The sequence below is a fragment of the Pristiophorus japonicus genome, chromosome 11 (assembly GCF_044704955.1).
Source record: "Pristiophorus japonicus isolate sPriJap1 chromosome 11, sPriJap1.hap1, whole genome shotgun sequence".
Classification (NCBI taxonomy): Eukaryota; Metazoa; Chordata; class Chondrichthyes; family Pristiophoridae; genus Pristiophorus; species Pristiophorus japonicus.
This window is the reverse complement of record NC_091987.1, coordinates 192,218,974-192,235,582: the sequence shown is the minus strand read 5'-3', so window position 1 is coordinate 192,235,582 and position 16,609 is coordinate 192,218,974. Positions and strand designations below refer to the sequence as shown.

The window sequence follows — 16,609 nt, the reverse complement described above, 5'->3', positions numbered from 1 at the left end:
GGTGATAGGGGGGGAAGGAGAGGAAGGGGTGATGGAGGGGAGGGAGATGAGAGGTGGGGGAGGAGGAGATGAGAGGTGGGGGTGGAGGGGGGGAGAGGAGAGGTGGGGGAGAGGAGAGGTGGGGGTGGAGGGGAGAGGAGAGGAGAGGAGTGGAGGGGGGGGGGAGAGGAGAGGTGGGAGGCGGAAGGATAGGTGGGGGAGGGGGAGAGCAGGGGAAGGGTGGTGGAGAGGAGAGCGGGGGGGGAGGGGGGGCAGGAGGAGAGAGGAGGTGGGGAGAGAGAGAGGGGAGGAGGAGGAAAGAGGAGGTGGGGAGGAGAGAGAAGTGGGGGGGAATAACAACGTTAAACAGACAAGCCTGCCCAGGTTCCATCCTACTCACGTTCCATCCTACTCACGTCTTGACCTTTGACAAGTTAGTGGAATGTGCCTTGCACTGTGGAACAGTATCCATTATAACTCACTGCTTTCAGAAGAGTAGCAAGAGGAGAAAATCAGAAGGATATATGCTAGTCATCATTTCCTTATTGAAAGGGCTATTTTCCCCAACACTTAAGACATGGACTGCAAGAATATCCAAGTCTTTACCCATCTTTCCTGTTTGATGACTTATCGCGCTCGATTCATTCAAAACGGTAATAAACACAACACAGAGGGGTCAAGTTCCCTCGCAGGTCGCGGCAGGGAGCCAATTCAGCCAGGGCTCGGGGCGGCGAGTTTCGGGTCCCTCCCACACAGCCTGCAGCACACGTGCACAGAATCTGGGGATGAGGAGCTACTGCACATGCGTGCACACTCTAGCACGCATGTGCAGAGGTCCCGACATTGTTTTCAGCGCCGGGACCTGACTCCGACCCCGCTGATTCTGCTGTGCTCCACCGAGTCCAAAGGAGGCCTGATGAGCGTAGAGAAATATCATGGTAAGGATTAGATGAGCACTTTGTTCCAGAAAGTCGGTGGTCCTCACGGAGGTGCGCCGTTCTGAGGGTCAGTGGAAACTTGGCCCCTTAGTGAACAACTAAATGGATGCCCGTAGATGCCCTGTTGGTAACATTCCATCAGCACCCACGGGTGCCTTATTGGAGAGTAACTGCATGGGCACCCTCAGGTATCTTGCGCAAGTGACCATCGTTCATAGCCCTGCTAGCAAAATATTGATTCATAAATGGTTTTATGAAAACCTTTTGTCTTCTGATATAAATGATATTACAAAGTGCATATTTTATGAAGCTTTATATAGTGGAATGTGTAAATTACGCAAAAGTTACAGTACAAGATCTGTATTAGTTATTGTGAAGGTGTTTAGGTGCTTTGCAAGGTCCTCTGTGCTTCCTTCACCCCCCCCCCCCCCCCCCCCCGCCATCTCTGGTTACCTGCGCTGATTTCTTAACTCTCCACAAGGGTTTTCTGTACAGCCACAAGTGGCCACATACGCTGACCTAAGTTAGTTTGGAGCAACTGGCTTAAATGACCAAAACAGGCATAGGTGACTGGTAACGCCCCCTTTTGGGGAAAAAAAACTAAACTTAAAAAAAATCCTAACTAACTCACTTACACTGGCGCAAATTAAATGTGCATAATGGGAATTTTTAAGATACTCCAGAAAAATCAAGTTGCTCCAACAATATCCCTAAAACAAATTATGAATAGTTTGCTCGGTGCTTTGATGAAAGTATATGTGACAGTTATGTCCATTCAGTCATCTGCGCTATTGCCCTCTTTTCTCATTGCAGAAAGGTTATTGGTTTACGTACTGAATAGAATGATTTGACATTTATTATAACATCATTTTAGCTAATCACATTTTAGAGACTGCAGGCCAAACATGTATAATCAGATGATTCAAAGGACTGATATGTACTGAGATGTGTCCACTACAACAACTTGCGTTTATATTAACCTTTAATTTAGGAAAATGTCCCAAGGCACTTCACAGGAGTGTAATCAGACAAAAATTGACAAAATTGTCTTGTTCAGTTTCTTTTTAATCTGCCTCTGCCCTGTGCTTTATTTGATGTGTCACATTCGCATCAACTCCAATGGCTTTTTTGGGGGGGTTAGTATTAGTACCCGAGCAAATAGTTGAATCCGTACCTATAAGAGTCCTTCGCAGATTGTTCTAACCTTCTATATTCTCTGAATGATATTTTGCCAATTCTTAATTAAATCATTTGCAACTTTAATGCTTTCTCATGAAATGTTGCAGAATTTGTCGAGATGTCTGAATGTGATGTTGGTCATGTTTGCACGTGCTCCTTTTTAGCTTGAGTCTGATACTCAGCTGGTGTTTAAGCCCTCAATGTAGGAAAAGTCAGTTAAATGAATGGACTTTGCATTGTGTTGCTTTTTCAGCAAATTTTGAAAGTGCAGCTGTAAAGATCAGATTTGGACTTTACCCATAAATGATGTTGAACATTCAGTTTTTCCATCCTTCTGTATGAAGGCTATGTTTTTTATAGGTTGTATGTTGTCCATTTGAAAGAATGCTGTGTTGCAAGAATGGGAATCGTTTTAATTCAGCATAGCCGCTGGCCTTGAAAATTAGCATGTGCATTACGTTCATTGGATATCTGTGATTGAATGGCATTTTGAGAGTTTTGGGGCGCACCAACATGCTTTTTTGGATACTAGGAAGTAACTAGTGTTCAATGTAGCTTAGAAAATCCAAATATATATACTTAAGCACCAAACTGAAAGTTTATTCTGTCTCATTACATGGAAAACAGCTATATATATTTTGCTTTCACAATACTGTGGATTATTCTAATCTCATATATTTGCTTAATTGTAGGTTCTTGTAGGATAACACATGCTTTGAGATCTTGCCCTATCAGATTCTAAATGTGGTTTTCCAGGCGAGAAAAAGTATTTTAACTGGAAATCTCGATTGTTCTTACTCTGAGAAAAATATGTAAATGGAAATATAGTTTAAAAAAAAACATCACAAGCATCTTTTTAAACAAGGCTCACCTATATATATTATTTAGCTACTTCAAAATAAAACAATCGTTCAAGGAAGATTTTTATGCGTGTGCTTTGAAAGCCACTATAGTATTCCTTCCCCGTCCCTCCCTCCCTCAAAAAAAAGGCATTTTTTGGTAGATTTGAATCACAACACTGGTATGCCAGCAAAGAATTGTACTGTCTCTTCAAACTGTACAGTTATAATAGGAATATAAATTGTTGGATAATCTGTAATATGCTAGATAACCAGAATGCATCATCAGTCATTTCTCATTCATGCATATTTACAATGGATAAAACAAATCTTTACTCCTCTTTAGGGGAGCACTGCTGGTTGCTCTTGTGTGTGTATCCTGGTTACTGAGTCACTAACGTTCAATCTCTCTCTCTCTCATTCTGCTTACATTGAAAAGTGTATTTTGTTAAATTGTGAAAATGAATTGACACCATGATGTGGAAGAAGAGTGGCATTACCATGTAGATGTGGGATTAGGAGGTTGGCCATTCATGTGAGGAATGTTTGACAGCTTGCTGTTCTGCTCGTTGCAGCCGCTTAATAATGTAAGCATGGTCCCGTGGGGTGGGGAGTAGAATTACATGCCACAATTGCTTATGCATGTTTTATCTTCTGCATTATCTAATATTACAGCTTCCTTGACTGGCACAGGTCTCCTCATCACACTGCTGCAGCTCTAATAAACAGGGCCATTCCCGCTGTGGATTTTGATTGGTTTTTAACTTTTGTTTACAGTATCTGCCCTCAAAAAGTGTGGGTCAATAGGCACCCAGCCTGATAATAGCTTGCTGCCGACAGTTTACCTGCTCTGGAGGGCTAAAGGACACTGAAGAAGTTCCAGCTAAAATATTTCAATTTGATGAACAGCTAGAAAAGTATTTGACTGCACATATCATCACTTTATCAAAAGGAACAACACAAATAAGTAAAGTGAACAGATACTGGATCTAATCTTATGATGTGAGTGATTTCACGGTGACAGCTACGATTTTCTGGTGTGTGACTTTGGTGAGCATTAATTTTTCTTGTATAAGACTGTTTTAGAACTGCGTTTTACGGCGTGATAAAGGAATCTTGCACAAACCATAGAGATGACTGATATGCTGCAGCTTCCGGTTGTACAGATCTCATCTTCAGGCAATGGCAGTGTGGCCTGGTCAAGATCCTCAACCCCAACGCTTCGCAGAAAGCGTTTCAAAATGAAGCGTTGGAAGAATGTTCAAAGTGAGAAAGAACAAATGATGAACAATATTTACTGTGGCTCGATAACCAAAGAATACCTACAGCTTCCTTCTATTGAAATCACTCCATCGAGCGACGAGGATACACCTTGGTCAAATTGCTCAACGCCAAGTGCTTCCCCACGCCGAAAACGCTTCTTGTTGAAGAAATGGCTGAAAATTCGTGAGAAAAGGGAAGCAAGTGAGACCAGGTAGGTATTGAACGTAGAACTGTGAAATGAACAGTTAATGTGCAGTGCTGTAAAATAGAAACATCTATCTATCTATCTCTCTTCCCCCACCCCCCCTCTCCTCTCCCTCTTCTCTATATTGCCATCTCCTCTACCTCTATCTCTCCCCATCTCTATCTGAAAGAACAGGGATACTTTTGGTGTCAGCATTTTTATGATTATATATGATAGAGATAGATACATCTTCATAAAAATGCTGACACCAAAATAATCCCTGTTCTTTCCTGGATCACGTAGCCACTTGAATAACTGCTTTCGTAGTAATTGCTAACCACGTTTTAAGCAAAAATAAGTAGGACATCGAGCTTCATTGCACAGGAAGCTGAGTGCAGTTTATCATTACAGGTACTTGCCTCTAGAGAGAAATTGCATCTGCCATATATATATTCCAGACAAGGTAACTAGTGTGTTTCTAGTTTCTGATGCAATATAGTTATTTACTCTTCCCACACATATGTACATAATATGTGTGTGTAAAGTAAATATCCAAACATTTTTAACGTCTGTTAGAGTTTGCAGTATTGTAGTGAATTGTAGCTGTCCTAAATTGCTGAGTTTTTTCTAAGATGATCACGAAGGTTACTGCTTAGTACTGGTTGTGAAAATCACACATGTTTATCAGTCTTTAATAGGCCTTCTAGGCAGTGAAAGTATCTGGACAGCGGAAGAATCTTTACCTTTATTGGTCATACATATCTCCTAATGATCTTGCAGTTTCCCGAAGATGAATTATATTGTCTTTACTACCAAGAGGGACAGTGTATTTTTGGGACAATGGGGATGAGAAAATAGGAGCATGTTTTTAAAAAAAAAAAGAAGTAATTAGATTGAAAAATCACAAGCTGCCACTTATTAAGCATTGATCAGTGACATCTGCGGAAGTCAAGCCTGTACATAAGGTTCTTTTGAAGAGCCAAGGATATCATCATCAATCGTGTTGTATCTAGAACGAGATGGCCTGTTAATTTAGAGCCTTCTGACCTGCATCAATTGCAGATGTAACAATTTTTAGAAAAAGTGCAATGCTGTTTGAGGCTATTGTGTAATGTACAACTTTCTATCTTACAATGCAAGACAGTCAGACTAGACGCCATTTTCCAATTAACCAAGCTGGCTAAAATGACAAGCTTTAGGGTTTTGTAAAGGAATTACTTACATCTGAGTTGCAATCTTCACATGGAAACATTTAGTGGGATTATTAAACCGTTTATCACGTGTTTTGGGGGCTGACTAATCGAGATGTTATGTACAAAACTTATCTTATCAAAACACCCTTCATCTCTGTGAATTTAAGGTAGAAGTCAATTTTAGGAACGAGGCCAGTTTCAATTTTTCTGGAAATACTTACAGAGCTCGGTCATGTTTCCTTTATTGTCTGAATGATTGTGATCACTTTACATGGTAAAGTATGCTCTGTAGCCTTTTATGGTAACTCCTTGCTATCGTCTGATTTGGTCTCAATGGCCTTGACACAAGTGCAAGTGAGGAAGGTGAGAAGAGACCGGCCAATTGCTCTAAAAATGTATCTGTTTAAGAAAGATGAATTGTTGGGTGAGCAAATGTTAACATGTTGAGATGTTCAGGCTTGGTAGGTTCTGTAAATTTAACAGAATTGTAATGCCAGTACCTGAACCATGAACGTTGTGTTCAAGAGGGGTGTTAAGATTAATTCAGTCCATGGGTTTGGGTTTGATTTTCAAGAGTCTTAAACCCTGACTCCTGAAAACCGATTTTTTAAGCAAGCATGTGAAACAGAGAAATGGAGCTGCAATATTATATTTTGCACTTAGCAGTCCAACCTTTGTTTAGAAGGTCGAGGGGTGGTTTAACTGAAGTGTTTAAAATAATAAAAGGACTCAATTGGGTAGATATAGAGAAGCTATTTCTCCTGGTAGGTGAATCTTAAAATTAGTGGTAGGCCATTCAGGAGTGAAATTAGGAACACAAAAGGTCATGGAAATCTAGAATTCTCCATCCCCACCCCAAAAAAAGGGTTTGAATGATGGGTCAATTGAAATGATCAAGACTGAGATCGACAGATTTTTATTCAGCAAAGATATCAGGGGATATAGATCAAAGGCAGGTAAATGGAGTTAAGGTACAGATCAGGCATAATCTAATTGAATGGTGGAACAGGCTCGAAGGGTCTTGACTCCTGTTGTTATGTTCATCTTGTTCTTACTGTAATAGTACCTGCACTTATATAATGCTTTATCAGGTTGAAACGATTCAAAGTACTTGGGTAAGAGTAAAAAAAAGTACTTTGATTCTAGTGATCATTGTTCAATTTGGTATTGTGATTAAGGCACTAATAAAATAACTATGTTCAGAATGTTAGAATAGTGGGCTTTGAAGCTGTGAGAAGCTTTCTAGGAAAGAGTGGTCTGCGAGTTGTACACCAGGTAAGTGATTTGTTGTGCTGTGACATTGTGAATTTCTACACATACTATGTGCAATGTGATTTGCTGCCTGAGTACTGCAGTTTTACATAAAATGTCCGGGATGCAGTTATAATACTGGCTTCTGAGTTACCCTCATTGTAGAAAAGTGAGTTGAGACAAACAAACATGAGTTTTAGAGGAAATATGAGGACAATATAAAGGTGAACTCTTTATCCCAGCCAGAGGGGTCCAATGAAAATGAGGTAATGTACATATGATGAAGGGTAAAAGACCATCAAGGCCTATTAAGAGTGAAATGTTAAAATAGTGGATCAGGAATTGACACAGGTGTTTCAAGACGTCAGATCAGTTCTACTTTATTCGCTTCCCTTATCTCCATTTCTTCCTTTATCTTTTATGTTTAATTATGCAAAAACATATGTTTTTTTTCCTTATCTGGATTTCAAAACTGAGAATATCCAGAAGACCCTTACATTTGGACCCATTATATTTTACACCCGCTCCTCTGGTTTTCCTTTCATCAACCAGCAACACCAGTTGCTTAACATGCAACGGAAAACATATTTTGAAGAAGTCTACAAAACTGTGTAGTTTGGCGATGCTTTGTCATCAGTTCCTCGACCCCAGGGTGTGAGGACATCGTAGTAAAACACGTAGGTTGCCCTCAATGTTAATAGAGTCCTTAGTAAATTCTCATTCATGATGCTACTTCTACTTAGCTCTAGTTTTGTTTTCCAACTTTTCAGTTTTTCCCTTTCTGTCCTGAAGGCACAGGTTTAAGCTGGGTATGGTCCTGTTGCTGCTGGCTGCATTGGTACCTTGCCTGAGTAGACATTCTTCATGTGTGAGCCAAGACAATCATTTTTGCAAAGCTATTCAACTTTAGGGGAATCACAGAAGTAATCCCTAGTACCATTACTGAATTGTAATGAGGAGCTCGACCATACCTATTTTCTTTTCCCTCTTAATCCAGGGCACTGGGACTAATTATACTCCTGCTCTCTGACTTACATCAGGGAAGCTGCATGGAGTCGTAGATCATGCTTGGAACCTTCCTAGTCTCTACAATCCAGTTTAATTTACCAATCCAGCTTCACCGCCTAGTTTAATAGGTGTAACTTTGTCCCTGAAAGAATCCTTGGTTCACAAAACTTATCCCCGAATAGACTAGAGCCATGTTAATTGGAATTTATGCATCTCATATCGTTAGACATAATCACGGTTTCAGTTCAATGGACTGAACAGTATTATTGTATTATTTATAAACTGAGTCTGAATGCGCTTCAATAGTGTGACGTCACATCCGTGGTAATTATATGTGTCATGTATCTTACATTATTATATATAACTGTATCCTAACATGCTATACATGACTGTAATAAGATATGACCTGTAACCACCAGCATACCTTACCACCAGGGGTGCACTTGCAAGAGACAGGTATACAAGGACAGGTCTCAGGCAAGTGCAGCATTCCAGAGCTGTGAAATAAAGGTGCAGGTCCAGAGTGACCTTGACTTCACTACATGCCTCGTGTGAATCTGTACTGAGGAGACAAGACTTTACAATATGCACACGTGTTTTGCATTTTTAATGTATATGTGAAACTGTTCAAATATAAGCTACGAAAAAAATGTCCTCTGTTACGCTGCACAACCTACATTTTCACTCCTGGCAACTTTGCTGTGCTCCCACTGTGTGTGTCCCCAGATTCGGTTTAGAAAATATGGTCATCCTAGTACTGAGGCTGTGAATGCATTGCTAATTTGGGCTAAGAGATGGCATTTTTAGGTTTTTGAGTCGTATCCTAAAGTGACTGCGTTGTGAACAGCTGACCTCGCTTAGAAGCTGTGCAGTCAGTAGAGAATATTCTTTACTCCCATCTGTCTATGTTAGTCGGAAAAATGAAAAGGCGGTGTCAATAAACAGCACCACTTTATTTTTACCATTTAATGAGCTTTTTCTTGGCTGACTCTGTACTGAATACACTTTTCCAAGGACACGAGTGTACAGTAAACAGATATTTTGAAATATTAAAAGAATATAAATATTAACCATATATTTATATTCAGTCTAATCTGGTTTATTATTGTAAATTTGTAAATAACTCTAATCATAGAAGCATATAAATTTACAGCACAGAAAGGGACCATTTCGGCCCATCGTGTCCGCGCTGGCCGACAAAGAGCTATCCAGCCGAATCCCACTTTCCAGCCCTGGTAGGTTACGGCATTTCAAGTGCACATCCAAGTACTTTTTAAATGTGGTGAAGGTTTCTGTCTTTACCACCCTTTCAGGCAGTGAGTTCCAGACCTCCGCCATCCTCTGGGTGAAAACATTTCCCTGCAAGTCCCTTAATGTGCAGCACGAAAGAAATTGAAGACAAAGCAAAACAGGCAGAAATGATTTTGATCAGACTGTCTGCACTGGTTGATACAGAAGTGGCATTGTTTAGCTGCTCTCTCTTGTATTGCTTGTACCATATTCTAACTGGTAAAATAAGATGATGGCTGAGAAGACACATCATTCTAAAATTCAAGTGTTACAATCTGCTTAGAGCTGAGTACCAATATTTTATGGTGAGATAAGTGTTTCCTCTCCCACTAGCTTGCATGAAAAGAATGTCTTTGCTGACACATAGCTGGCCCTTTCACATAGCATGCTCTAAAGCTTATCTCACTGCAGAATGCTAGCACGGAACATATAAGTGTAATAAACAAGACGCCTACTCCAAATATTTTTGTTAAAAAAAAAACATAGTAGCTTATCATACTTCACATGTTGGTACAACAAGGAGCAATATTGCACTTTATATTGGTAACTTACTTATTGCTGATATAAAGAAAACAAAATACCTAATGAATAATTTGTAAGTTGGAGATTCAATACTCCCTGGAGGTATCAATGATCGCTTTGGCATCTTGACACTCTATTCCATTATATAGTCTCAATCTAATAAACAGCAATGCTTCCAAATACTCCAGACCGGGGGGCGTAGAGAGGAAGGACATGGCTGGAACAGGGTGCCAACTACATATATTTGGTGTTTGGCTTATGAATTATTAGTGAAAATATTTGTGCTTTTCTTAATGAATTAATACGAAAATTAGCTAAAATAAGTAGAGGACAGGAACTCTTCCTTACAAAACTGCCAGTACTTCTCAGTGAAAATGAATTATGCTTGATTTCTCTACACCCTGAGTTGCATGTCCATTTTGCCAGCAATCAAGTAGCCGTCAAGTGCTCTAATGCTTTGCCACTAGCCTACAGGATTTATTTTGTGCCTCCACGTTGAGTTGCCTTTCACTTCATTTATACCCACCACTTCTCCTTGGTTATAAAGGCTGATACATATCTCAAATTCATTTGAAAATGTTATAAATACTAAAACAATATTTGACCCGATATACATACATCTTAACCATTTAGTTCAGAGCTGCTGGCCAGGTTTTCTGAATCTCTCATTAAGCTTGGTACCTGCACAATGCCAAACCTGACCACACAACTGCACGCACTTATTCAAATGAGATGACCATAAAAGGCACAAAAACCCCACAGGAAAAGTGGTCCAACCATCGCTAACAAGAGAAGTTAAAGATAGTATTAGATCAAAGGAAGAGGCTTATAATGTTGCCAAAAAGAGCTGTAGCTTGAGGATTTGGGAGTATTGCGTTCCTAACACAGATTAGACTGCACACAGGGAGGTTAAAGTAACAGTGACCTCAGTCATTATTAAGACACTCCAGAGTGAGGGACAGGCCTTAGGGGCCGGCTTATATACAGTGCTCCCAAGGGATGCTGGGATCCCTTGGGACTTCAGGGGATGCACTCCCTGGTGGCGGAACATGGGAAGTGCATGCTTTACAGATACACATCACTCCCCCCCCCCCCCCCACCCCCCCAAAGTCAAAGTGAAAACTATTTACAAGGTGAGGCGGTCGGGAGCCTTTCTTTCCCTGGTGGACTGCCTCGTGACAAATGTCTGTTCTGGTGTGTTGGCTGTGCCCTCGCTGGGCTGGCGTGTTGTTGGCCTTGCAGGGCTGCTGGGTGAGCCTGGCCTTGCTGGGTTGTTGGGCGTGATGGGTTCAATGGGTCCGGGATGGTGTTGTTGATCCTTTGGGTGTGTGTTATGGACTCGAAAAAGGTGGTGCCTGCTTGTTCAGGGGCAGTCTGTGAACCGCAGCCTCGTTTGGTCCAGGTGCTTTCTGCAAATTTGTCCATTGTCTAGTTTGACTACAAACACCCTACTCCCTTTTTTAGCTATCACCGTGCACGCGATCCACTTGGGACCATGTCCATAGTTTAGCACATACACAGGGTCATTCAGATCAATTTCCCGTGACACAGTGGCGCGACCATCGTTTACATTTTGTTGCTGCTGCCTGCTCTCTACCTGATCATGCAGGTTGGGGTGAACCAGCGAGAGTCTGGTTTTAAGTGTCCTTTGCATGAGTAACTCAGCCCCGGGGGCACCCCTGTGAGCAAGTGGGGTTTCGTGTGGCAGCTGAGCAGTACTCGGGACAGGCGGGTTTGGAGTGAGCCTTCTGTGACTGGTTTAAGGCTCTGTTTGATTGTTTGTACTGCCCGCTCTGCCTGCTCATTGGAGGCTGGTTTAGACGGGGCCGAGGTGACATGTTTGAGCCCATTGTGGGTTATGAATTCTTTAAATTCGGCACTGGTGAAACATGGCCCGTTGTCGCTGACCAGTATGTCAGGCAGGCCGTGGGTGGCAAACATGGCCCTCAGGCTTTCAATGGTGGTGGTGGCGGTGCTTCCCGACATTATTTCACATTCAATCCATTTTGAAAAAGCATCCACCACCACTAGGAACATTTTACCGAGAAGCGGGCCCGCATAGTCGACATGGATCCTTGACCATGATCTGGAGGGCCAGGACCACAAACTTAGTGGTGCCTCTCTGGGCGCGTTGCTCAACTGAGCACACACGCTGCATTGCCATACACAGGACTCTAAGTCAGAGTCGATACCGGGCCACCACACGTGGGATCTGGCTATCGCTTTCATTATTACTATACCCGGGTGTGTGCTGTGGAGATCTGAGATGAATGTGTCTCTGCCCATTTTGGATAGCACTATGTGGTTACCCCACAACAGGCAGTGTGCCTGAATGGACAGCTCGTCCTTTCGCCGCTGGAATGGCTTGATTAGCTCTTGCATTTCAACGGTGATGCTGGCCCAGCTCCCATGCAGTACACAGTTTTTTTACTAGGGACAGCAGAGGATTTTGGCTGGTCCAAGTCCTAATCTGGCGGGCCGTGACAGGTGATTTATCATTTTCAAACGCTTCCATGACCATCAGCAAGTCTGCAGGCTGCGCCACCACCAACAAGTTTGCATGCTGCGTCATTTCCACCCCCGTTATGGGCAATGGTAGCCGACAGAGCATCCGCACAGTTCTCGGTGCCTGGCCTGTGGCAGATGGTATAGTTATACACTGATAGCTCGAGTGTGGGGCCATCGCCCGCGACAATCCAAGAGTGGCAGTTCGTGCACCGTGCCCTCGTAGGTGACCTTGACCATGGCGCTGCCCAGGACAGTGTCAAGCTCTTTGGTGTACGTTCTCAGTTTCGTGTGGATGGGGCTCAGGACTGGTCTGAGTGCCTTGTTGCACCACAGTCTCTCAAACATCTTTTTACTCATGATGGATTGGCTAGTGCCAGTGTCCAGTTCCATGGCTATGGGTAAGCCATTCAATTTTATATTTAGCATTATAGGTGGACATTTCGTCAAAAATGTGTGCACCCCGTGTACTTCAGCATCTGCCTCCTCTCTCTGAGGCTCGAAATTGCTTTGATTCACCATGGACCGATCTTCCTCTGCCATGTGATGGTTAGCAGGTTTTGCAGAGCTTACAGCTCGTCTGCAAGCTCGTTGGAGGTGCCCCATTGTTCCACAGCTCTTGCAAACATACCCTTTTGAAGCGGCATGAATAGGCTGAATGGAAGCCTCCATAACGCCAGCAAGGTGTGAATTGCCTTGCATTCATCCTTTGTTGTGACTCTGAGTCATCTGGGTCACCTGAAGCCTGCTGGCAGTTGTAGACTCGTGGTTTCGGCCATGCACATTTCTGCTTGCAAACACAGTTCCAGTTAATTTATGAACATTGCTAGCACTTGTGTGCTGAGAGATTTGTTTGGTGTTATCGCTGGTGGACATAAACGCCTGTGCTATTGCAATGGTCGGTGTCTCTACAGTCAAAAGTTTTCGTAGGATGGTCTCGTGGCCAATGCCCAGTACAAAAAAGTCTCTGAGCATTTGCTCCAGGTAGCCATCAAACTCACATTGTCCTGCAAGTCGACTTAGCTTGGCGACGTAGCTCGCCACTTCCTGATCTTCAGATCACTGGCATGTGGAGAACCGATACCTCGTCATCAACACGCTCTCCCTCGGGTTAAGATGCTCCCGAACCAGTGTACACAGTTCCTCATACGACCTAACTGTGGCTTTCACCGGAGCCAGAAGATTCTTCGAGGCTGTAGGTCGGTGCTCCGCAGACCGTGAGGAGGACCGCTCTCCTTTTTGCAGCGCTTCCTTCTCCGTCCAGTTCGTTGGCTACAAAGTACTGGTCTAGCCGTTCGATATAGGCTTCCCAGTCCTCACCCTCCGAAAACTTCTCCAGGATGCCCACAGTTTGCTGCATCTTTGCGTTGGATTCGTATACTCGTCGCCAATTATTGTGTTCCTAACACAGATGAGACTGCTCACAGGGAGGTTAAAGTAACAAGTGACCTCAGTCTTTATTAAGACACTCCAGAGTGAGGGACCGGCTTATATACAGTGCTCCCAAGGGATGCTGGGATCCCTGGGACTTCAGGGGACGCACTCCCTGGTGGCGGAACATGGGAGTGCATGCTTTACAGATACACAACAGGGAAGATTTTAGAATTCAGCAAAGGAGGACCAAGAAATTGATAAAGGGAAAATAGAATACGAGAGTTAACTAGCGAGAGACATAATACAGACTTTAAAAGATTCTATAGGTATGTAAAAAGGAAAAGATTAGCGAAAGTAAATGTGGGTCCCTTGCATCTGAGACAAGAGAAATTATAATGGAGAATAAGTAAGTGGCAGAGAAATTAAACAAATACTTTGTGTCTGTCTTCACGGAAGAAGACACAAAAAATTTCCCGGAACTAGTGGAGAACCAAGGGTCTCGTGAGAATGAGGAACTGAAAGAAATTAGTATTAGTAAAAAAATAGTACTAGAGAAATTAATGGGACTGAAAGCCGATAAATCCCCAGGATTTGATGGACTACATCTTAGGGTTTTGAAAGAGGTGGCTATAGAGATAGTGGATGCATTGGTTGTCATCTTCCAAAATTCCATAAATTCTAGAACAGTACTCGCAAATTGGAAGATAGCTAATGTAACCCCACTATTTGAGAAAGGAGGGAGGGAGAAATATACCAGCATGGATTGAGGATTAGTTAACGGACAGAAAACAGAGAGTAGGAATAAATGGGGCATTTTTGGGTTGGCAGGCTGTAACTAGAGGGGTACTGCAAGGATCGGTGCTTGGGCCCCAGCTATTCACAATCTATATCAACGATTTGGATGAGCGGACCAAATCGAATATATCCAAGTTTACTGATGATACAAAGCTAGGTTGGAATGTAAGTTGTGAGGAGGATGCAAAGAGGCTTCAAGGGGCTATAGGCAGGCTAAGTGAGTGGGCAAGAACATGGCAAACGGCATATAATGTGGAGAAATGTGAAATTATCCACTTTGGTCGGAAAAATAGAAAAGCAGAGTATTTTTTAAATGGTGGGAGTTTGGGAAATGTTGGTGTTCAGAGGGACCTGGATGTCCTTATACACAAATCACTGAAAGATAACCTGCAGGTACAGCAAGCAATTAAGAAAGCAAATGGTGTGTTTGCCTTTATTGCAAGAGGATTTGAATATAAGAGTAAAGACATCTTACTGCAATTATATAGGGTCCTGGTGAGACTGCACCTGGAATATTGTGTACAGTTTTGGTCTCCTTTCCTAAGGAAGGATATACTTGCTTTAGAGGGAGTGCAACGAAGGTTCACCAGACTGTGAAGACAAACGTAGGACCTTTGCAGTCAGATTCAGGTGAATTTATAATGGGGAACAAAGAAATGGCAGATCAGTTGAACAAATACTTTGGTTCTGTCTTCACGAAGGAAGACACAAATAACCTTCCGGAAGTACTAGGGGACCGAGGGTCCAGTGAGAAGGAGGAACTGAAGGATATCCTTATTAGGCGGGAAATTGCGTTGGGGAAATTGATGGGATTGAAGGCCGATAAATCCCTGAGGCTGATAGTCTGCATCCCAGTGTACTTAAGGAAGTGGCCCTAGAAATAGTGGATGCATTGGTGATCATTTTCCAACTGTCTATCGACTCTGGATCAGTTCCTATGGACTGGAAGGTAGCTAATGTAACACCATTTTTTTTTAAAAGGAGGGAGAGAGAAAACGGGTAATTATAGACCGGTTAGCCTGACATCAGTAATGGGGAAAATGTTGAAATCAATTATTAAAGATGAAATAACAGTGCATTTAGAATGCAGTGACAGGATCTGTCAAATCAACATGGATTTATGAAAGGGAAATTATGCTTGACAAATCTTCTGGAATTTTTTGAGGATGTTATTAGTAGAGTGGACAAGGGAGAACCAGTGGATGTGCTGTATTTGGACTTTCAGGAGGTTTTTGACAAGGTCCCACACAAGAGATTGATGTGCAAAATTAAAGCACGTGGTATTGGGGGTAATGTACTGATGTGGCTAGAGAACTGGTTGGCAGACAGGAAGCAGAGAGTCGGGATAAATGGGTCCTTTTCAGAATGGCAGGCAGTGACTAGTGGGGTGCCGCAGGGCTCAGTGCTGGGATCCCAGCTATTTACAATATACATTAATAATTTAGATGAAGGACTTGAGTGTAATATCTCCAAGTTTGCAGATGACACTAAACTGGGTGGCAGTGGGAGCTGTGAGGAGGACGCTAAGAGGCTGCAAGGTGACTTGGACAGGTTAGGTGAGTGGGCAAATGCATGGCAGATGCAGTATAATGTGGATAAATGTGAGGTTATCCACTATGGGGGCAAAAACACAAAGGCAGAATATTATCTGAATGGCGGCAGATTAGGAAAAGTGGAGGTGCAACGAGACCTGGGTGTCATGGTATATCAGTCATTGAAAGTTGGCATGCAGGTACAGCAGGCAGTGAAGAAGGCAAATGGTATGTTGGTCTTCATAGCTAGGGATTTTGAGTATAGGAGCAGGGAGGTCTTACTGCAGTTGTACAGGGCCTTGGTGAGGCCTCACCTGGAATATTGTCTTCAGTTTTGGTCTCCTAATCTGAGGAAGGATGTTCTTGCTATTGAGGGAGAGCAGCGAAGGTTCACCAGACTGATTCCCGGGATGGCAGGACTGACATATGAGGAGACACTGGATTGACTGAGTCTTTATTCACTGGAGTTTAGAAGGATAAGAGGGGATCTCATAGAAAAATATAAAATTCTGACGGGACTGGACAGGTTAGATACAGGAAGAATGTTCCCGATGTTGGGGAAGTCCAGAACCAGGGGACACAGTCCAAGGATAAGGGGTAAGCCATTTAGGACTGAGATGAGGAGAAACTTCTTCACTCAGAGTTGTTAACCTGTGGAATTCCCTGCCGCAGAGAGTTGTTGATGTCAGTTCATTGGATATATTCAAGAGGGAGTTAGATGTGGCCCTTACGGCTAAAGGGATCAAGGGGTATGGAG

The 16,609-nt window shown here is 42.8% G+C and overlaps 1 protein-coding gene across 6 annotated transcripts in view; it reads left to right on the top strand.

Annotated features, from left to right (window-relative positions):
- The window catches only part of gramd1ba (GRAM domain containing 1Ba), a 561,758-nt gene that overhangs the window by 75,850 nt on the left and 469,299 nt on the right, over positions 1-16,609 (top strand). For 5 of the 6 annotated variants that reach the window (XM_070894375.1, XM_070894372.1, XM_070894374.1 and 2 more), the window contains exon 2: positions 3,713-4,409. The exons of the other annotated variant lie outside the window; for it this stretch is intronic. In XM_070894375.1, the coding sequence (XP_070750476.1) occupies positions 4,069-4,409 (341 nt within the window). In that variant the 5' untranslated portion in view covers positions 3,713-4,068. The remainder of the gene's footprint in view (positions 1-3,712; positions 4,410-16,609) is intronic. 6 annotated transcript variants of the gene reach the window in all.